The sequence below is a fragment of the Brachypodium distachyon genome, chromosome 5 (genome assembly GCF_000005505.3).
Source record: "Brachypodium distachyon strain Bd21 chromosome 5, Brachypodium_distachyon_v3.0, whole genome shotgun sequence".
Taxonomy (NCBI): Eukaryota; Viridiplantae; Streptophyta; class Magnoliopsida; order Poales; family Poaceae; genus Brachypodium; species Brachypodium distachyon.
The window spans coordinates 1770114-1792528 of NC_016135.3; the positions used below are offsets into that span (position 1 = coordinate 1770114).

General features: G+C 44.7%; 3 protein-coding genes, 1 long non-coding RNA gene and 2 other non-coding genes across 10 annotated transcripts; 5 read left to right on the plus strand and 1 right to left on the minus strand.

The window, feature by feature from the left end:
* The first annotated feature begins 1034 nt into the window (after positions 1–1034).
* Positions 1035–3856, plus strand: LOC100843227 (protein NRT1/ PTR FAMILY 8.5). 3 transcript variants are annotated; one of them, XM_003580430.4, is made up of 6 exons: positions 1035–1181; positions 1423–1517; positions 1658–1760; positions 1874–2091; positions 2253–2779; positions 2854–3856. In XM_003580430.4, exons 2-6 carry the CDS (start codon positions 1455–1457, stop codon positions 3647–3649), a joined length of 1707 nt encoding a protein of 568 aa, XP_003580478.1. In that variant the 5' UTR covers positions 1035–1181; positions 1423–1454; the 3' UTR covers positions 3650–3856. The 3 variants fall into 3 exon arrangements, with proteins under 3 accessions (XP_003580478.1, XP_014751629.1, XP_024311642.1); XM_014896143.2 differs by having other exon boundaries at positions 1174–1217; XM_024455874.1 differs by lacking the exon at positions 1035–1181 and adding an exon at positions 1200–1274.
* Positions 3857–3951: 95 nt separating this feature from the next.
* Positions 3952–4759, minus strand: LOC104585260. Its single transcript, XR_002961014.1, has 3 exons — positions 4690–4759; positions 4460–4610; positions 3952–4361 (listed from the first exon to the last, which is right to left on the minus strand). It is a non-coding gene; the product is annotated as an uncharacterized LOC104585260 (long non-coding RNA).
* A 760-nt stretch (positions 4760–5519) lies between these two features.
* On the plus strand, positions 5520–9956 carry LOC104585493 (titin homolog). Of its 2 annotated transcripts, XM_024455521.1 has the most exons (8): positions 5520–6284; positions 6383–7273; positions 7379–8036; positions 8514–8659; positions 8769–8800; positions 8879–9031; positions 9121–9225; positions 9301–9956. In XM_024455521.1, exons 3-8 carry the CDS (start codon positions 7707–7709, stop codon positions 9645–9647), a joined length of 1113 nt encoding a protein of 370 aa, XP_024311289.1. In that variant the 5' UTR covers positions 5520–6284; positions 6383–7273; positions 7379–7706; the 3' UTR covers positions 9648–9956. The 2 variants fall into 2 exon arrangements, with proteins under 2 accessions (XP_024311289.1, XP_024311290.1); XM_024455522.1 differs by lacking the exons at positions 5520–6284; positions 6383–7273 and having other exon boundaries at positions 7893–8062; positions 8769–8797; positions 8876–9031.
* Positions 9957–18633: 8677 nt separating this feature from the next.
* On the plus strand, positions 18634–22274 carry LOC100846673. Of its 2 annotated transcripts, XM_003580439.4 has the most exons (6): positions 18634–18944; positions 19054–19144; positions 19969–20042; positions 20143–20757; positions 21752–21820; positions 21917–22274. In XM_003580439.4, the coding sequence occupies exons 1-6, from the start codon at positions 18732–18734 to the stop codon at positions 21947–21949; spliced, it is 1095 nt and encodes a 364-aa protein (XP_003580487.1). In that variant the 5' UTR covers positions 18634–18731; the 3' UTR covers positions 21950–22274. The 2 variants fall into 2 exon arrangements, with proteins under 2 accessions (XP_003580487.1, XP_010239654.1); XM_010241352.3 differs by having other exon boundaries at positions 21752–22274.
* LOC112269642 lies at positions 20835–20941 on the plus strand. The gene has a single exon (XR_002961533.1). It is a non-coding gene; the product is annotated as a small nucleolar RNA snoR103 (small nucleolar RNA).
* Positions 21103–21209, plus strand: LOC112269541. Its single transcript, XR_002961433.1, has one exon. It is a non-coding gene; the product is annotated as a small nucleolar RNA snoR103 (small nucleolar RNA).
* Positions 22275–22415: the final 141 nt, after the last annotated feature.

The following is a 22415-nucleotide window of genomic DNA, read 5'->3' on the forward strand; positions in this document are numbered from 1 at the left end:
CAAAGTTAGGGCTTCTTATATTTAGAAACGGAGATAGTAGTATAGTTTATTTGAAGGATGTGTTACAGAAGTAATACCATTGGAAATTTCTTTTGTATATGAATTTAATGATGCATTTTTTTTTTCATAAAACCCACATTCATTTGTTTTAAATTATGGTTAAAACTGAATTCGAGTTATGTGCCGTGCCTTGACCGGCCCGGTTGCCCAGCTATATGTCACCTGCACATCCCAAATCCTCTAAAAACAAACAAAACAAAAAACCTGCACACCCCAAAACGTTTCTTCCCTCGAACATCAACCGCATCTTCAGGTTAATGGCGACCACATCTCAGGCTCTCCAGGTGTGCCCGGTCTTCTAGCTCCAGGTTCTCCTAACTCACCCTCCTGTCCCCTGAGCGGAAAGGAACAGCAAGCGACCGGCAAAAATGGCCCAGGAAGGAACATTCATAAACGCTGGCAGCGGCCTCGCACTGATGACGACTTTGAAAGGAGCAAACACATGGCCATTATTAGCAATTAATTTCGAGCACCATGTTAGTTGCTGAATACATGCCGTAGTACTCTTGAAAACAGCCCATGTGTGAAGCTTTTTTCCAAAAAGGAAGCAAATTTTTTGCCCCATTTCATTCGTAAAAGAAGCATGGAGGCCGAAAGTACAAAGCCGAGGGCACAGCTTCCACGCGCGATGGCAGGAGAAAGAACGTGAAAAGATCCTATAATCACCAACAATATGGTCCTTCTAATCGCCTACCACCTGAGCTCAGGGTCGAGAATTTCAGGTTAGGACAACAATATGTGCTGAGTGGCAGTTAGAGCGACACGTGGCCAATTGACACCTGCCAAGATTGGATAGGGGATCAGTGACGCATCACCTAATATAAATATTAAACTTAATTTATAATTTTGAAAAATAAGACAAACAAGTATAAATAAATAAATAAAAAAGTTGCACATGTTTTAAAGATGCGCAGTTGTCAACCATGCAATGCTAGATATGAAGACGCTATCACAGGCCTGCCGGTGGTAGTGGACCTCCGCGCTACATTTCAGATTTGTGAGATTCCTCCTACACCGAAAACGATTCCTACTGAAAGAGACACCCCATCTTCTTTCCTTGGGTTCTTCACTCCAGTATCTCTTCTCCAATGCTCCAGCCCTCATCTCTCTGCAGACTGCAGGTATGTGGTCTGCGTTCTGTTTCAGATTTTCTTTCTGTAAGCTCACACCAGCAATTCGTGTTCTTGCTCCTTGTATATTTTTCTTTTCTTCTGGTTGGTTTCTTCCCAACAGTCAATATTTGTTTGTGAAATTCATGCCGAACCTGAATCATTCCGATTATCAATCAATCTCTTGATCTGGTGATTCAAGTTTTGAGAAGCCGAGGTATTTGTTGCTTATATATATATGCTCCTGTTGCAGCTGCAGACCCCCAAAACCAAAAGTAGTCAGCCATGGAAGCAGCAGATGAGGAGAGGCCCTTGCTTCTTCACCGCCTACCTCCTGACTTGAATCTGGCAAGTATAAATAAAGCAAACTATAGCAGTTACTGACTTGCAATTGGGCACAAAATAAGTATAGTTCAAATTATCAAAAGTACTCTAGCAAAAATAGTACTGTAAATCACAGTAGAGCTTAGTTTTACTGTATGATGTAGGATTGGGATTCAAGATACACTTGCGATGGAACGCTTGATGTTAAAGGACAACCTGCTGTTAAAACAAGCACTGGGAACTGGAGAGCATGCTTCTTCCTTTTAGGTACCGCAGAAGCAAAAGTTGACACAAATATTACAACAGCAGCAGCACTTCTCATCGAATAACCCTTCTCTAAATGATGCTCCTCGGCATTCTCATTGTTTGACCTGCACTAGGTATCGAATTCAGTGAATGCTTGGCCTTCTTCGCAATCTCTAAGAACTTGGTCACCTACCTTACGAGTGTGCTCCACGAAAGCAACATCGACGCCGCGAGAAATGTGTCTACTTGGATTGGCACCACATTCTTCACACCACTTGTCGGTGCTTTCTTGGCAGACACATATTGGGGAAGATATAAGACAATAGTGATTTTTCTCTCGGTTTACGCTGTTGTAAGTGAAACATATGCTGCTGACGAACATAATATTTATATACATTACATGCGGATATGCGCATCAACCAATGCAGAGGATGGGGGCACCACCTGTCTTTTCAAAAGAAAATGTGTCGTCAGCATTCCTGAACCCTTCCATTTTTATTTTTATTTTGCTAGGGGATGCTTGTGCTGACGGTTTCAGCAGCAGTCCCATTTATGCTGCAATCCTCCACCCACAGCGAGATCCATCGTGTCGCCGTCTACCTAGGACTCTATCTTACAGCCCTTGGCAATGGTGGCATCAAGCCCTGCACATCGGCCTTCGGTGCCGATCAGTTTGATATCGCCGACCCAGTGGAGCTCGTGAAGAAGAGCTCCTTCTTCAACTGGTACTTCTTCTCGATCAACGTTGGTTCCCTGCTGTCGACCACCATTATTGTCTGGGTGCAGGACAATGTGGGCTGGGGAATCGGCTTCGCGGTCCCGATGATCCTCATGAGCCTCGGTTTCACGGTGTTCGTCGCTGGTAGGAGGATGTACAGGTACAAGAAACTAGGAGAGAGCCCCATGAAAAGAGTCTCCCAGGTTGTTGTTGCAGCTGCAAGGAATTGTCGTCTGGAGTTGCCTGATGATTGCTCAGCCCTGCATCAGCTGCCTTCGCCATCAGAGGCTATCTTCAAGGTTGACCATACTAATCAGTTCAGGTACTAGAAACTCATGTTACTGTCTGGCAATTGTTGATTTTATTGCTGTATAATAAACGGTGTTTCCTCTCCAGATTTTTGGACAAGGCTGCCATTGTGCCGGCGCTGACGTCGGAGAAGAAAGGCCCGTGGAGGCTGTGCACGGTGTCTCAGGTGGAGGACGTGAAGATGCTGCTGCGGCTGTGCCCTGTGTGGGCATCCATGGTGGTCTTCTTCATGGCCACCTCACAGATGTCGTCAACGTTGATCGAGCAGGGCATGGCGATGGACAACCTTGTTGGGCCATTCGCCGTGCCGCCGGCCTCCATCGCCGGCTTCGATGTGATCAGCATGCTGGTGCTGATCCCCATCTACGACATCGTTCTGGTGCCCCTTGCCCGACGCGCCACCGGCGAGCCCCGGGGCTTCTCGCAGCCACAGCGTATCGGCGTGGGGCTCGCGCTGTCCACGCTCGCCATGGCCTACTCGGCACTGCTCGAGATGAAGCGGCTCACCATGGCCAGGGCACAGCAGAAGGCGAGCATCATGTGGCAGGCACCAGCGTACACCGTCCTGGGCGCCGGCGAGGTCTTTGCGACCATCGGCATCCTGGAGCTGTTTTACGACAGAGCTCCCAAAAGCATGAAGAGCTTGTGTACCGCACTCGCGCAGCTCGCCGTCGCGGCCGGGAACTACCTCAACTCGGCCGTGCTGGGCGCCGTCGCGTCCGCCGGATGGATCCCGGAGGACCTTGATGACGGCCACTTGGACTACTTCTTCTGGGTGATGGCGGCACTCGGCACCCTCAATCTGCTGCAATTCTGGCTCTGCTCCATTCCGGCCTTGGGATACAGCAGCAAACCAGCTTCTCGACAACGCCGTCCATATTAGCTAGCTACATTGGGCCCAGACACAAGATTGTACAATTGTGATTATTTGAGCTGCAGATTTCACTAATCCAGGAGATAAGGCACGGAATTGAAATCATTTCTGTTCATGATCAATCTTGTATATAGTGTCCGTATAGTATTAAACAAATATACTGCTACTGACCTACTGTATATTGGTACTACTATATAAATATAACATGTTTTTTAATAAGGTTACAGAATTGTGTGAACCAACAACGGTTCATACTAAGCCACATGCAAAATTTGGCTAAGCGTCATCCGTTTCTGGTGTACACATGGTGCTACAGGTTGAGCTCGGAAGCATTTCGACACATGTGCACGAAACATATAGCTTGGGTAGTATAACTAACTAGCTACCAAATTCAAGGCGCCTTTAGATCGAATGATTTTTTACTGGATTACAAATTCATAAGATTTCTAATTAAGAAATGGATTGATTTTTACAAAGTGGATTATAATTTCCTACGGAACCAGTAATCTGTCACACTCTCTCTCTCTCTCTCATTTTTTTTAGGGAAGGTGATAGATGGCTTTAGCTTAAATCAGTGACTACTCAGCTGAACCGATGTCCATAAATTCGAGTTTGTTTGGTCGACATACCTTGGAGAACCTCAAGAGCAACTGAAGGTATATAAACCTAACTGATCTTCCACCAGTCTGAATATATCAACAAGCTGAGAGGGAGAACACAGCTGCAGTAAGCCATCGAGCAATCAGGTACATTCCCTTGATTCAACATTGAATAATCTAACACTGAAAACACAGTGAACCTATCTAGAGTCAGTAGTACCTCTTCTACATGCAGCTTGGAAGAGTCCATGGTGAAAGCCACTATAAGATGTCTCCTGATCCGAGAATCGATCAGGCACAAAGGTGTGCTCCATCTTTTATTGTGTCAGTGAGATCCAATTTCTTCTCCATGTTGACTTGCCACCATTTGCCTGCAGTATAAAAGATCAGCACACTTGTAGGAAGCATAGGAATGAAATATACAACATGACACAACCAATGGTCCAATACCTATTGCTTTTCGGTGCAGGATTGCCCCTCATCTTGTCCAATATCACTCAGATTTGTGAACTGAAATTTGAAATGTACCAATAAGAAGCAAATAGTAAAAGGTAAATGCAACGAACTTACTTACAAGTCAATAAGGAACATGAGATTAGTCAAATGGGTCAAGCTAGCACATGTAGAATGGTTAACACAGACAGGCAGAGTAGTATCTGTCAACAGTGGGTTATTTGTACTTGGAAAGCAATAACAGGAGATGTGTGCTCAAGAATACAGGCATGCATAAAAGATCAGGAGCATTAGGTCATCATGTGTTGGTTTACCTAAGCAAGCCGGCAAATCTCAGCTGCTTACCGCCAAATTCACCATTGCCATTCAACACTAGAAATAAAATCCACCACTGCTATTCAGTTCAGTATACGATTGCATATCTAGACCATATGTGAGTTTTCGACAAAACATCCTTGTACAACCAACGGAATCTCCCTTTATGGCATTTTTCCTGAGAAGCACAAACTCCCCTATTCTCCGCCTCCACCTATCCTTGGGAGCCGAGGGCCGAGGCTACCTCCCAGTCCCGCTCCGGCGGGCATACCTCTCACACGGCATGCCGCTGCCGCGCTGTTACGATCCCAGATCAAAGAACTGCTGAGAAGATCGTTACTGGGCCAGTGGAGAATACCACTGATGGGCCGCCAGAAGATGGTGGGCTGCCGAACCTAAGACAGAGCAAACGGGGCCGAGTTCCATCGAAGCGATATGCCGGCCCGGACTGGACGAAGTGAGTACTTAAGGACGATGGCGTGCTGAAGGAAGGTTATCGAAGATCTGGCGAAACGAATCCTGAACTCTCGTCCCCTTCTTCTATACCTCATCTCTTGTTGTTCTTAAGTTCCGATATGTAATAGCCACTGGATTTGTGTATCATAACTCCTATATCGACTATATCCAAATCCCCAGCGAGAGGTTCGTAACACGCGCGCGGCCCTCCCGTCGCCGGCCGGCGATCTGCCCGAACCAGTCCGCCAGAGAGAGAGATAGATGGGGGATCGGAGCAGAAGCATACTTCCATCGGGGGAGGGAGGGAGGAAGGAAGAACAGCAGCGTCGGAGCAGGAAAGCCGAAGACGAAGAGGAGGGGCAGGGCAGCCTGGGCCTGGCCCGGGATATGGTGGATCGAGTCGCTCGAGCTAGCTGGGCCGCGGCCCATTTCTCAAATTCCTCAAAAGAAGAAGAAGAGAGAGAGACAGCGACCGTAGTCCAAATGTTCTAATCTAAACATTCAAGTTGCCCTAAAGAAATCTGAACATTCAAGTGGAGCGAAGGAGGGTAGTGTCAACAAAAGCGAGCAGCCGCGCGCGGCGCCGATCATCTCCGTTCCTTTCTGTGATCTCCAGTTCGCTTTCCATGGGCCGCGGCGGGGGCGCGGGGCCGGCCCGAGGAGACGGCGGGTCATGGCTGCGCACCTACGACCGGGTGGTGGCGATGGTGGGGAAGGTGGAGGCGCTGGTCGCCGGCCGCGCGCAGCTGGAGGCCGTCAACGAGCTCCAGCACGAGTTCTGGGAGGACCGCGGTGGCGTCCTCCAGGCCCGCTTCCTCCAGGTTGCTCCCCTCCTCTTGCTCTTACTCTTAGGGTTTCGGTCTTCTTCGGCTCCTAATTGATTGATCGATTGATTAATGCTGGCTGGTGCGAAGTGTAGGCGGAGGAGAGCAGGAAGAAATGGGAGGCGGCCTACATGGATTTGCTCCCCCACGACGATCATCGCAAGTTTGCCGGTAAGAATAAGCATCTGTTCCATTCTTATGATTCGCGGTGCCCCCTGTCAAGAATTTCTTCAGAGCAGTGTGCTGGGGTAGTACCGAAACCCCAGGTTACAGGTTTTAAGCCATCACGCAAACATATCAAAGTAAACTACTCCCGCAAGATCAACAACAGACCTACTTCCCTCCCCGCATTCCCACAACTCCTCACTGTAATCAGAGTATATATAAGTAGCTCGACAAAAAACCAATGCTACAGAAAGATACTTTCAAAAGTTTCTGGATGGACCAAAACATATCCTGAGTCCATCGCCAAAGATTGTGTATTCTTGATTTCCAGATCTGAATAAACTCCATCAAAGATTTGTCATGTCTGCTGATCCCATAACTCCCTTCACCGCTGCAGTAGCCGGTAAGGAGATCATTTCAAAAACTGCATAATATGTCCGCCTGGGACTGGGAGAGTTTTGTTGGATTAAGGTATATATAGGATCCATGATGCTTAGTGTTGTGACCTTTATAGTTGTTGTGGGCATTGCATGGTTCGCAGGCAGTCAAATGCAACCTTTAACTACTCCCTCCGTCCCATAATTCTTGTCTCAAATTTGCCCAAAAATGGATGTATCTATTCCTAAAAAGCATTTAGATACATGTAATATTTCGACAAGAATTATGGGACGGAGGGAGTAGTATATTAAAACAAAGAACCCAATTTCTAAGAATTTATGCTTCTGCTGACATCGTTGTGGAGTGTAGAGCTCCAAGAGAGTGACTTGGAGGATTTCACAACATTCATAGATCTTTTGACTGCCGAAAACAGTGAGTTGAAGGTACGTACAGACACATCAGTTCCATAGCTTAAAAACATGTGGTCTACAATCAGCATCTCATAGATTACCTTAATCATTGTTTCTCTTCCGTGTCTGTAATGTTAGATACAACTAAAGGAAGTTCGAAGCTGTGTAGAGGATAAGAAAAACACGACGGATCATGAGCAGACTGCAAGATCTTTAAGAGCAGAGTTAAGAAAACTAAAGGAAGCTCATGAGACCCTGAGCTCAAAGAAGGACAAGGAAGTTGCTGCATTAATTGCAGAAAAGGATCTTGTGCAGAACCAGTTAAGGAGAAAGAAGGAAGACTACTGAAGCAGCAGAAAAGCTTCAGCTGAATATAGTGGATCTGCAAGTGGTGGCCCAAAAGAAGGATGATAAGATTGGCAGGTTGCGAGAAGAAGTTTTTGCTCCCAAAAAGAAGCTGCAGGAAATGCTCTCCTCGGCTAAGGAGAAAGATGAACAAATTCATAATTTTTGCAGAGAAAATGATCTTGTGCAGAATCAGTTGAATGTAATGGAGCAGGACCATGCTGCGCTCCTTCAGGACAAAAAAAAAAGAGGCAGCACAAGCTATGGAAGCAGCACAAAAGCTTCAGCAGAATTTGGAGGAGCTGCATGTGGAGATGGATGGATGCTAGAATCGTCAGCTCACGAGCAGATGCTGCGAGAAAGATGTTGCTGGAGATGCGCTCCTTGGTCATGGAGAAAGATCAGGAATGCCAAAAACTTAAAGGCTGGCATCCTGGCACTAGCCGGAAGCGTAAGTATGCCTCATCGTTATCAGATGTAAGTATTTCATTTCAAATATATGGCTCACAATGAACAGTTTTTCTTTGCGTGTCTAGTATTTGTTTTGTGACCTTGGTTCTCCATACTGATATAACCAATGGACAGCGTTGTGTTTATCAAGTAAACCTTCTGGATCAGTTGTAACATTGATCAAATCTGCTGTTTATTGGAACTTAATGATGCGTGGCCATGAGCTGTTTTACTAATATGCATAGACAAGTATACTACTTTTCCTTTTCCCATAACTTGGTCAAAAGTTAAGGAATTCTATCAGTGAGACGCATAAAAATCAATGTCTAAAGTTCTTTTTTTTTCAGTAACTTCCCACTATTTTCTCACTTAAACTTGTGCTGATTGAGAATTTTCAGTTTGCCTATATTTGTCTAGTGAGGGTTTTGGTTTTGGTTTCTGTGAGCCTGTCAACTGACTAATGCTATTTTGCTGATAGGATGATGATCAGAATGGAAACGACGAGGAAGCAATGGGTAATCTAGTTCAAGAGCCTCTTAAGAAGAAGGGACCCCAAAAAAGGGAACTACAGCAAGAGGACAGAAGGGGCAAAGTCACTGACAACAAAAGCGTTGAAAGTGATCGGTAAGTATTCAACACCTGATGCAAGAGTTTATTTTGGAATGGTTGTTGGAATTTGTATCTGACCATAGTTGGCCTCAAAAGTCTAAACTTTTCTGAACTTTTTCCTCAGGGCAACGCAAGAGCCTAGCCAGGCTCAAGGTAAGCCACGAGCATCCTTCTGCACTTTATCCGCTGTACCGGAGTATGCATATTCGTAATGTGATTGCTGCATTGTAGTTGCTGCTGCCGAGGCTGAGAGGCTCAAGAGGGAGCTTGAGTCCACCCACGACCTGCAGCGGAGGCTTGAGGCCGCCAAAGCCCGGTCTCAGAAGGCAGAGGAGGACAAGGCAACTGCAGAGGCCTCCCTGAAGAAACCCCAGGACGCTGCCGAAGGTAAGTTGTGAAACTGAGTTTGTCAATTCCGTTCATTTTTCATGTCCTTTTCCTTCTTCCGGGCCACCAATCATTTCTTCTGAACGCAGTTCTCCAGGCCTCTATTGACAAGGCCATCCGGGAGGCGAATGCCGCCAAGGAGGGCTCTGCCAAGTTAGAAGCTGAGCTGCAGAAGGTCACCGAGCATGCCACTGGTGAGTTATCATCTCTGTCGGCACGCTTCTTGTTTGACTTGAGATCTGATGCATCTGGATGACATCTTGGTGCAGAGAACCAGGCGGTGGCTGATCGGGCCAATCAGCATGCCGCCACCCTGAAGGCGGCCACGTGCGCTGCCTACGCCGCCCTGTGGCTGGACGTCTGTGTTGCCGACAACGACGAGGCGGTGTTGCCTCGGCTGCAAGCTGCTCCTGCACGGATCGCCGAGCTGAAGACTGAAGCTGCGAAGCTGGGGGCGCAGTTAGCATTCGTTGTCACCAAGTGCCTTTGTCCCACCCTGGAATGGGGGAGCTTTGCCGAAGGTCTGGCTGCGGAGACCACCCAAGAGGAGGTCGATGTCCTGAGGAGCAAGACGGAGGAGTTAGCGGCTTGGATCTCCAAATACGTTGTCCTGTAACCACTTTTTTTCGAAAAGGGTTCCCCGTTCTCTGCATCAATCGATGCACACGGCCATTGTCCTGTAACCACCTAGTGTAGATGTTAGACGTTGGCCCACTCGGGCATCCTGGCACTAGTCGGAAGCGTAAGTATGCCTCATCATTATCAGATGTAAATATTTCATTTCAAACTATATGGTTCACAATGAACAATTTTTCTGTGTGTCTAGCACTATATTTATTTTGTGACCTTGGTTCGCCATACAGATATAACCAATGGACCGTGTTGTGTTTATTAACTAAACCTTCTGGATCAGTTGTAACATTAATCAGATCTGCTGTTTATTGGAAGTCGCTGCTTGCAAGTTACTTGATCATGGCATGATGCGGGACCATGAGCTATTTTACTAATATGCATAGACAGGTACTAGTTTTCCTTTTTACTGTAACTTGGTCAAAAGTGAAGAAACAGTATCAATGAGACGCATAAAACATCGATGTCTGAAGTTTTTTTCTTCAGTAACTTCCCAGTATTTTCTCACTGGAACTTGTTCAGTTTATCCATTTTATTTATCTAGTGAGGGTTTTGGTTTCTGTGAGCCTGCGAGTTGACCAATTGTTATTTTGCTAATAGGACGATGAGCAGAATGGAAATCATGGGGAAGCAGCGGCTAATCTAATTCAAGAGCCTATGAAGAAGGTACCTGAAAAAAGGGAACTAGAGCAAGAAGACAGTAAGAGCGAACTCACTGAGGGCAAAAGCTTTGAAAGTGATCGGTAAATATTGAACACCTGTTGCAAAGTCGATTTTGCAATGATTGATGGAATTTGTATTTGACCATAGTTGCCTCAAAATTTTAAACCTTTCTTGTTTGACGCCATGTAAGGCGGAATTTAATTACAGGCAGAACTACATCACATCTAGTTACACACGCCCTTACACTTGAGCTCTTGGAAATGCTGCACCCTTTAAGATGTGCGTTTTAGTCTCTTGCAATTGTGTTGTTCGTCTTACGTGATGAACATGTCCAGATCTCCACAAGCTGAAGTGTTCCACATTAGAGAGATCTTGTTTACAGCTGAAAAATCTTCTGTAGATTCGGTTTGCATTTTCTCCAAACTTGATTGGTCTTGCTCATTTGGCAAAATACATAAATCAGTTTGTATTTATTTGGTAGGTTCACCTGGCTTGTGGAGAGAGGTCGTTGTTTCTTTCTTATGCTTCCGATCGGCTGCTCCTATTTTCCGGTTCCTGTGTTTGCTAGGATGCTTAGAAAAATTATCACCTGCCAGACGGGAACTGTTGAATTATAAGCATGTGTATTGCCTTTTGCTATTGAACCTACCACTAGCAGCTCAAAAAAACGTCAAAGGTGACGTTTGATCACTGCTGTACGGCCACCATCCTCTGTATGTCTCGTTTAGTACGGAGGTATCAGGACCAACTCCAAAAGGCACTGTAAGATTATGTTTTCAACCTCGGATCTCTCCCCTTTGCATTCATTCAAACGGGAATACGCCGTCCACACCACCATTTATAGAGAAGTGTAGAGAAAGTTCGAAAGGAGGGGAGAAGAACACGCAGGAAACTCGCTGACCAGCCCTCGCAGTCGAGGACTGACTACGAGACAAAAACCTACTCGCTAAGATCTAACCCACTAGCAACCGAGAGTTCAATGTAGCAAAACAGCATTAAGTCTTACAGACCAACAACAAGAACCACAACAGTCTATCTACCAACAGCAAGCATCTCAAAAGCAACCACCGACAAGCAGGACTAAACTTCAGTGATCCGCGGCGCTGAGAGCACATCAGTTGGTCCAGCAACAGCCCTCGCGCCCTCCCCCGGCTGACGCATCATGTCCTTTGCATTATGAATAAGCTGCTTGGCGCCAACACGCAGCTGCTCCAGATCCCCTTCTTTCTGCAAACCTGCCCAAGATAGCAAAGAGGAACATGCGGCAAAGACAATCTCGAAAGGAGAATGGAGCACATATTTGTCAAAAGTAACTTTGTTACGATAGCTCCATATAGCCCACAGAATGACACCAAGCCCAACCACATAAAATATTTTCCCTTGAGGAAGAAAGTAATGCATCCAAACAAAGTATTGTCATAGAGAAGTAGGGATAAACTTAGTAGACAATAAGGAACCCACAACTCTCCAAACAACCCTAGCAACCCTACAACCAAAGAAAAAGTGTTGAGCATTTTCCAAATTATCACAGAAAGAGCACAAGGGAGATCCCTGCCAGTTCTTCCTCCTCAATGAATCTCTAGTTAACACGCATCATGAAAAAGCAACCCTATGAAAATTTTAATTTTAAGAGGGATCTTAGCTTGCCAAATCCATTTATGATGACTACCATGAAGGTCTTTCTCCAGCCATCTATACATTGATTTCACAGAATATATTCCTTTTCTCTCAAAATCCCAGGTGACCCGGTTCTCCTCATTAGACAAGATCAAGGCATTAGTCCAATGACAAATGGTGTCCCACTGCTGGGCCAGTACAGGGCCCAACCTTCTTCTAAAATTTATACTATGAAGATCAGACTGAAAATCTCTCACACAAACACCAATATGAGAACAAATATTATAAAGCTCAGAGAATTGCAAGCACAAAGGCTCCTCATGTTCCTTCCAACAGTCTTCCCAAAATCTCACAAGAGTGCCATTGTTAAGCTTTACTTTTCTCCCCTCCATATAATGGGGTTTAACTTTTAACAGAGCCTTCCAGCAAGGAGAGTCAGAAGCCCTAGCCTTTACATCAGCAACCTTACAACTATGAAGATATTTTGTCCTGACAACCTGTTGCCATAGCCCTTGACCAGTGTCAAGTTTCCACCACCACTTACATAAAAGACTGATATTTTGTTTTCTTAAGTCTTTCACACCTAGCCCCCTTTATGTTTAGATCTGCAAACTCTTTGCCATTTAACTAAATGATACTTTCTTTTATCACTATTACCCTACCAAAGGAATTTCCTCCTACGTTTATCAATTTTCTCAACAAAAGTCTTGGTGAAAAGAAACATTGACATATGATAGGAAGGAAAATTAGACAAGGAAGCATTGAGTAAAATAGTTTTCCCTCTCATAGATAAGCTACAACTTTTCCATGCATCAAGCCTTTTAAGAACTTAGCATCAAGGAAATCCCAGTCTTTATTTTTAAGAGCAGCAAAGCTAACAGGAACACCAAGATATTTCATGGGTAGAGTACTTGACAACCAAAAATATCAGAATAGAAAGCAGCAGTATTATTGTCACCCCAATCACAAAAATTTCACTTTTAAGAAAGTTGATTTTAAGGCCAGACATAAGCTCAAACATATATAACAACAATTTAACATTCAGAGCTTTATTTTGATCATCTTGTAAACAGAGAACAGTATCATCAGCATACTGTAATATTGCAAGTCCATTAGGAATCAAATCAGCAGCAAAACCCACAAACATGCCATTATCTTGAGCTTTAAGAACCATTTTAGTCAGACACTCAGCTGCAATGTTAAACAAGAGAGGAGAAAGGGGGTCACCCTGTCTAACACCCTTAGCATTAGTAAAGTAAGGCCCCATTTCATTGTTAATCTTAACACTAACAGTGCCATCTTTAAGCACACTCTTAATCCAGCCACACCACATGTCACTAAAACCTCTTAATTTCAAGCAATTCAAGAGGAAGTTCCAATTCACTTTATCATATGCCTTTTCAAAATCTAATTTGAGAAAAATGCCACATTCTTTCTTCACATGAGTATGATGCATCACCTCATGCAAAGTAAGAACCCCATCCATAATGTTCCTCTTCTTAATGAAAGCCTTTTGTTGAATACTGATTAATTTATCAGCCAGAGGCTCCAGTCTAAGTGTTAGCATTTTTGTAATCCATTTATAGATACATCTCAACAAGCAAATGGGCCTAAATTGTTGAATTTTATCAGCACCAGAAATTTTGGGCAAAAGTGTAATGACCCCATAATTCAGTCTCTGAACATCCAACTTCCCTTGATGAAAGGAGCTAAACATCTTCATGATATCAAATTTTATAATATCCCAAGTAGCTTGGTAGAACTCCGCAGGAATGTTATCAGGACCAGGAGCCTTATTAGGTTTCATAGAGAACGGAGCATTTTTTATTTCTTCCATATTAAAAGGTGTAGTAATAGCAAGATTCTTCTCAGGAGAAATAGTCTCATCCTCAGTCCATAGATCAGAGCTTAACTTCACCAGATTTCCATCAACAGGGCCAAACAAAGATTTATAATATTCAGTAGCATAAGCAAGGAGTTGTGTAGTCCCCTCAATATTAACATCCCCACTTTTGAGGTTATGAATAGTATTTTTTCTCTTCCTGCCATTAGCCACTCTGTGAAAATAAGCAGTATTGTGATCTTCTTGCAACAACCAATTCTCGTGAGATTTCTGAACCCACATAAGCTCCTCATCAGCATAGGATTCATTGAGCTCCACTTGAATGTGAGTTTTTCTTTCATACATCTCAAGGGACAGAACAGCCACCTCTTCCTAACTTTCAATACCAGCTAACTCCTCCTTCATCAGTTCTCTAGTCTTTCTTTTGGACCCAAACAAATTGGACCCCCAGCCCTTAAAAAACTTCTTAACTTTTTTAAGTTTGATATTAATAACATCAATAGGATCAGAGCTAAGAACAGGTTGATTCCAAATTTCAGCAACCTTAGGAAGAAATTCCTCATTTTTAAGCCAGAAAATTTGAAAATGAAATTCCCTACACTTTTTAGGAGAACTAACAGTCTCAGTTTGAAGTAACAGAGGGTTATGATCAGATTTGTCTCTTACCAACTTGGTAACATTAACCATAGGAAAAGCATCTTCCCAACAAAGAGACATAAGGATTCTATCCAGTTTCTCCAAAGTAGGATCAGTATGATTGTTAGTCCAAGTAAAGCTCCCCCAGCTAAATGGATCTCCCTCAAACCCAAAGTGTGAATAACAGAATTGAACAAGTCTGTGTGATGATTGGCCACAAAATGTTTGTTCTTTTCCCCAGCATGTCTCAAGATATTAAAATCCCCACCAACAATATAGGGACAATCAATAATAGAGCAAAAAGAAGCAAGCTCAGTTAAGAATGCCTCTTTAAACTCCTCCTGAGCAGCCCCATACACAGTTAGGAGATTCCATCTCATTTTTTTCCTATTATCCCACAAATTCAATTGTAACACATATCTCCCCAATTTACAAGTATGCATCTCAAAAGAATCATTCTTAACCCCACAAAGGATACCACCAGATCTTCCAACAGAAGGAATCCATTTCCAGAAAAAAGCATTAGCAGGATCAAGTTTCCTAAAGAAGACACACTTATAGTCTTTCTTAATAGTTTCTTGCAAGCAAATAAAGTCAAGGTTATTAGCATGGATGATATCAGAGAGGCAGACAGCCATGCCTTTCTTGCCTACCCCTCTGCAATTCCAAAAGAGACCATTCATGAGAATTTTTTATTAGGTTTCCTTCTCCTAACAGCCATGCCACGGGGTACAGGGCAGCTGCTAGGATCCAAAATGGCTTTCTTCTGACTTCTAGTCAAAGGTTTAGTCCTAACAGGAGTAACTTTAACTTTAGATTTTTTTCTTCTTTTTGGGTTCAACCAGCACAAACCGTTGATCTTCCCCCTCATCACCAGCGATCCAATCAAGACAAAGAGAAGTATGACAGCCATTCTGAGTGAGTACATGCAAATCATCAACAGGGGTAGGAATAGACTGTTTTTCTAAAAGGTTGTGTCTAGCTTGTTCAAGTTCTTTAACAACATCAATAATAGCAAAATCATTATCAGGTAAACAATTTCCCATAGAAACAGCTCTAACCATAAGATTAGAATTACTCAAGGCAGCAAAGGAATTAGAGGAGCAGGTATTAGTACCTTCCAGATTTCTCTTCTTAGTGAGCTCAGCAGCTTTCTCAAGGATCCTGGTCCCATCTTTCTGTCTGAGCCTAGCAGTAGCAACATCAGGACCCTGCCTGACAGCATGATCCTGCAACAGGTCTTCATGCTCTTCCAACAACTCTCCAGATGGGGAGTGGACTTGATACACAGAGGATTCGCGGCAAATTTCAGAAGGGGATAACTCCACTTCAGTAATAGCAGGAGCATGGCAAAGAGACAAAGGTGATGCACAAGCAGGAACCACCAGGTTCAAAATATTCTCAGTGAAGTTAACAAATTTAGGATGGATAGAAAAAATAGGTGTAGCTGGGGCAAAAGAGGAGATACAGGCCAGCCAATTACCCTGATCATGTGCAGGCTCAATCTCACGAGCAATCTTGTCAAGAAAAAGTTCACCATCCTCCTCACTCTTTTCCTCAGACACCTCCTCAACAACAGCATCCATCACCTCCATAGCAACATTAGAATGACCTCTGTATGATGAATCCTTGCCACCGCCACTAGCATTCAGATGGCCAGCAGGAGCGCCAGACACTGGTTCAGTTCTGGGACGCTTGGAAGGAGAGGGTCTCACAGCAGGTTCAGAGGCATCAGTCACAATAGCAGACAAGTTGCGTGAAGGATCACCAGAAACAACAGTTTCAAGCTCATAGAAGAAATCATAGAAATGGCGACCAAGACAACCCTCAGCAACCGGTGGAAGTTTCATCGAATCCCTACAACCCAACAAGACCCTTACAGAATCAGGGCAGTTCAGAGTGGAATAATCAATTTCCAGAGGAACACCAACCAAGGAAGCAGTGTAGGCAACATTCTTCTCACATCGTTTATCAGGAGGAATATTGGCAACCTTAACCCACCCAGTGTGAAGCTCAGCCTTAGCCCCCAACGCAACAGTCCACTGTGATAGACACAAGGTAGTCTTACAACCCCTCATATGAAAAAATTCATGATAGCAAGCTTTCTCCACCTCACGCACAGAAGGAAAACGCATCTCAAACTGTTTGGAGCCCACAGATTTAGCAGTGCATCGCCACCCAGAAGCAAAGAAAACATTAAACTCATTCTCAATATCTTTTGCCGTTGCAACCCCTTCCACAACTGAGATAACAACACTGCTCGAGCGATCTTTCAACTATTTAGCCGAACTGAAATCATGCATATAGTAAAACCCTTGCTCGGGAGACTGAAATGCACACATCGGAGCCATAAATTCCCAAGGACGAAAAACTTGACAAACAGAAGCCAAATGACCAGATCTACCACATCACTCACACAACGCCTGATCACATCGAACGGCAAAATGACCAGAACCACGGCAAATAGAGCATAGATCGGTATTACCGGATCCTTGATGAGTATCATCTTGGCGCCCAGGGAGCCGAGCTGCATCAGGATCTCCTTCCTGAGCCGCAACCAGCCAACGATCTGCTTGACGACCCCCACCTTGTCCTTGGGCCGCAGCCTCCCATCGCTGGTCGGCCGGCCCTCCCGTAGCGGAGGAATCTTGACCTTGCTCTGGCGAGTCACGCTGCCAGACGTTAGGGCGAGCGCGCCCGCGGTCGAAGCGGCCCGCCCCCCTCCCCTGACGACCCGCACCGAAACCTTCGTGACAATTTCCCCGATTGAACCGCGTCGCCCGATCCCCCATCGCAACAGGTGCAGGAGATGCAGCAACCTGAGCGAAGGACCGAGGATCGTCGGCGACTTTCCCCGTCCACCAACCAAATGTCTCACGCCGCGGCGGAGTCGAAACCCTAGATCGAGACCAGAAATGACCGAAAAGTAAATCTAGATCAGACTCACCGTGGGGATGGGTAGATGTGGGTGTAGATGCATGTACCACCGATCTCGTGCACCACCCGAACTCGGTTCACCAGGTTGCACATCGGACACTCCGCCCTGGTCCCCCCTGGTCCCACTAACCGGCCTGCTAAGGTTACCCGGCGGAGCAACCCCCAGAATACCAGGCAAAGATGTGCGACACGGAACCGCACCGATGATCACCACCTCCGGCGCTGTTGCCGCCGGCGATGTCACGGCCATCCCAGCATCGCGCAATCCGTGCTTCGAGTGGCAAGGAAACCGCACTGAACCACCATCATATCCCGCAACCCCAGCCCGACGAGTACAAGCGTCAATCGCGAATCCCCTGTCACCGATGAGAACGAAGCGCTAGGGATCAGGGAGCAGAAGAAGCTCGCCGTCGCGGCGAACGTTAGGTCGAAGAACGGACGCGTAGGAAACACGCCAACTTTCATGAGCCATCTTCTGCAGATGTACGTTGAGTAGTAAAAGTATGTTCCGTAAGATTATGTTACTCATACCATCAAGACAAAAGTAACTAGACTAGCAAAGAGAAATGTATAAAATAAAACATCCCTTATATAATAGAGGAGAGAGAAGATTGTGATGAAAAGAGAAGTGATGAGGTGGACATAGCAACCGTGTTGAGGTGTCCTCGGTTTATTTTTTTAGCTTAATGAGATGACAATCATTTCTTGCAAATGCTTAATGATACTCGCCCAAGTCACTCCCCGACGGCAAAGTCTAGGGTATATTTGGATTGTTTTCCAAATGTGCCAATTTTTCGGTGCTGACCAAAATTTGGTCTTTGTTTGGATGGTTACTAAATATGTGGCATTTAATTTTTTTTACGGTTTTACTATTGAGAAGTCATGTTTTTAGTTAGAAATCAATGGACATGCTAGGCCATCAGATTTTAATCCAACGATACAAAGTGAAAGATGAGAAAATGAAATGACCTTCAGATTTTAATCCAACGGCTCTGAAACGTCGACACTGAGGTTCACACTCATTTCTTAAAATCAGGCGACTTAAAACTAACCACGCCCTTTTCCTTACGCAGCTCTAGTTTATTTTTCTCGTCCAATTTGACCAACTTGTGACAGGCAAAAAAATGACCAATTATTTAATCAAGCCAAGTTTTGCTAGGGAACAAGTGAGGGCCACAATTCAGACACGTGCCCCACGCAGGCTCTCTCGTCTTGTGGGCCCGCCCAGGCTCTCTGTTTATATGTTGCCCCCACATCCAACGGTCCAATTCCTCGTGCCCTCCAGTCTCCGGCCTTCCTCTTCTTCGCATCGCATGAAAAGACAGAAATAGCCCCAAACGGCAGTCTCCCAACAATCCGCTCCGATTCGAATCCATGGCTGGCGGCGCCGCCGCCGCCTCGCCGGCGATGGAGGACGGCCGGGACGAATGGCGTCGCATCTACGGCCGGTTGCTGGCGATGCTTCGCAAGAGAGACAAGGACGTCGGCTCGCTGCTCGCCGACCGCTCGCGCCTGGAGGCGCTCATCAAGATCCAGCACGAGTTCTTGGTCGCCCGCGAAGCCATCCTCCAGGGCCGCCTCAAGGAGGTCTTCTCCCCGGCTCTCTCTCTCTCTGTCCCTCCCTTTGTTATAGGGTTTTCTCTTGGGTCTCTTCTCCTCGGCCGGCTGCTGACGCTAGCTAGGGTTTTGTTTGCAGACACGGAGTACGGAGGGTTGCTTGAGGAGGTGCGACGAGTTGCATCTCGGGAACAAGGAGCGCGATCTGCGGTGCTACCAGATCTACACTGGTAAGAAGACGCCTTCTTTTGCTTGGCGCTAATCTCTCCTGTTCTTGTGGGGGATCTTTGGTCCGTTTGGTGTGAAATTTCGACGCGCTATTGATAGCGGAGGGTTCTTTTCGATGATTTTGGTTGCTTGAGGTGGAAAAGGTGGCATCTTTTTTGCCTGGGTTTGGCCCAGGGGTTATTTTTGCCCTACCGACTGTCGATTTTGGCACCACTGTGCTGTTCCCAAAGTGTACTCCTAATGCTACTTTTGTGTTCGCCCTGCAATATTTGATACTGACCCTTCGTATTTGTCTTACGGTGTGCTATTCGTGGAAGAGCTTCATCTTTCTGTTCGCTGTGAAATACTTCATGTCAAATTGTTACAAATCTAGTGCTTTCATAAGGTTGGTTAACTGTACATTGGTCAGAACTGTTGTTAACAGATTAACAATCTTTGTTCCGTCAATAAGTAATGTTGTTTAGTGTTCTTAACCTTGCTGTACAGGTATGCCCTGCACGAAATTTGTGAACTTTTATGCTAGCTAAATATATATGTTATTGTTTGGAATTCAAAATTTGTTGTTACTCGCTGCGACTGCGAGCTCCTGCATTTTTGTATCGATGGACATTAAACATGTATCCCAACAATCATATTTTCTGTTATGTCCATTTACGCCCATCAAGACTGATTCCGACCTTTTTTACTCACCTGAAACTCTAGTACTGCTTTCCTTTCCATTTATGACAACTTTAACTAATTAAAGACAACACTTAAAATCAAGCAATGTCTAAGAATTTATGTTGCTACTGTCTACTGATATCATTGCTCTTTTTGTTCAATGCAGAACTCCAAGATGAGGACTTGGAGGATTTCATAACTTGTGCAGCTGATTTGGCCAAAGAAAACTTGAAATTGAAGGTACTTACAAAACATAAGTTGCATAACACACACGCATGCAGTACAATTTGTGTATTCCACTAACTATTGTTTCGGCTCTGCTTGCTTTTCTTAATTTTAGATAAAACTGAGGGAAATTGAAAGTCCTCCTGAGCTTATTGAGAACACTATGACAGATCATGAGCACAGTGGAAGAGATCTAAGAGCAGAGATAAGGGAGCTGAAGAAAGCCTACAGGACCTTGAGCTCAAAGAAGGACAAAGAAATTAAGGCATTAGATGCAGAAAAGAATTTTGTTTGGAATCAGTTCAAGACAATGGAGAAGGACTATGTCTCACTCCTTAAGAAGAAGAAGATGGAGGAAGCACGAGCAACTGAAGGAGCACAAAAGCTTCAGCAGACCGTGGAGGAGCTGCAAATGGCGGTCCAAAAGAAGGAGGATGAGATTGACAGATTGCAAGCAGAAGCCAAAACAAAGATATTGACTCTTGAGGATAAGCTACAAAACATGTGCTCCCTCGTCAATGAGAAAGATGGCGAGATCCAAATACTCAAAGGTGGGCACCTTCAGGCCAGTCAAAAGCGCAAGCAGAATGTCAATGGGACACATAGAAAATCTAGGTCTGAAGGTCATGCCTTAAAGGGAAAATCCAAAAGTAATGCTAACAGGCAATTGGTAGAAGAAGATCAACCTGAGACAAGTCAGAAGCGTCAGTGTGCCTCTTCATTAGCAAATGTAAGTATTCCAATTGTAAGTATATGACCGGCTCACATTAGTAGGCTTTGCTCATCTCTGTCCTAATTCTTGGTAGGCCGCATGAGTTGCGTCCTGCTGTAAATATGGACAAAGAATAGGGTTGATGGAATTTAGGTGAGCATCATGTGAGTCGTAGATGCTCATAAAGGACCATCACACATACATTGGGTGGCTAGTAGTGGGACTGTAACCTATTTTCAGTTTTTCACTCCTTATGTTCTTTTTTTGAACTCTTCCTCATGTATATTGTTTTTTGGAAGTCTTACTCATCTGTGTCCTCTCTTTTTCCAACTCTTGCTCATCTTTGTCCTAATTCTTGGTAGGCAACATGAGTTGTGTCTTGCTGTAAATATGGACACAGAATAAGGTTGATGGAATTTAGGTGAGCATGATGTTAGTCGTAGATGCCCATAAAGGACCATCGCACATACTTGGGAGATAGCTACTAGGACATGGCCAAATACTACACCTTTTCACTACCTGTATATTGTCTGAATTATGTTTCGTAACTTAAGGCTAGGGTGTTGGTTTGTGTGTGCACATTCCAAAACTATATAATAATGAGCTGATCTTTGTCTGTGCTGCTTTGAGATTTCTGGCTCACATATTATGATGTCCTAATTCTTGGTGGGCTGCATGAGTTGCATCTTGCTGTAAATGCGGACAAACAATAAGTTAATGGAAACTGGGTGAGAGTGTTCTTAAGTTTTGCATATCATCTGCTGTGTCAGATGATCCCAAGTTATGTCCACTAACATATGAGGTTTCAGAAAGCTTTTTTTAGACATGCCAGGATCATATATCCACAAGAGCATTGAAGCATCATTCTGCATTTCTTTAACAAGTGAATATATTTATTGGATTTTGTAACTTCATCATCTTCTATACCCATATTCCTGTGGTCAGCGCTGATTTTATCCCAGTTTACTTCTAGAAGTCAGCATGTGCTGAAGGAATGACATTTGTCCTGCAGGGTCTCACTCTCCGACGCTGCTCCTCGAGGTTGCGCTTGAGATCCTCAGCGTCGCCTGCACCTCAGCAGGTACTCTTCCCCTCCAGTTTCAAGGTCCCAAAGCTGAAGACCCCAACTCCTCCACATCCTCTGTAGTCTGATTTGATTGTATCCTGACATGTGCAGCTGCTAGACACCAGCGATGACGACGGTATTTAGGTGAAGTTTAACAATAGGTTAAACTTACATTTTGCTGTGTGCTCCACTCCCATTTGAAGGGGCGATCGTGTTTGTAACTTATTTTCGCCCTTAATTTTGGAAGTCTTTGTAATGTATTTGCTGGAGCTATGCGAGCGGTTGAGCTCGCTGGCCATGTGTGTATATTAACCATGTAATGCCCCTGTGCTGGAATCTGCGAGGGGCATCTGATTTGTTTGATTTGCGACACAGCCTGTATTGAGTTGCACGTTTCTAACAAATGTGTATGAATATTCAGTGGTGGAAGTATGAGAAAACATGACTGTTGCGTGCATTTTATTGTTAATAATTTTGGAGAACAGTGGTGCATATTTTTCATGGGGAAATTTGGTACTGGCTCCTGTCTAGCAGGTTAAATTTTGGGTTTGCGAAATTCATCTATCTTTTCAATGTCCAAGCTTTGTTTATCCACAGAAAACTGGGAAAT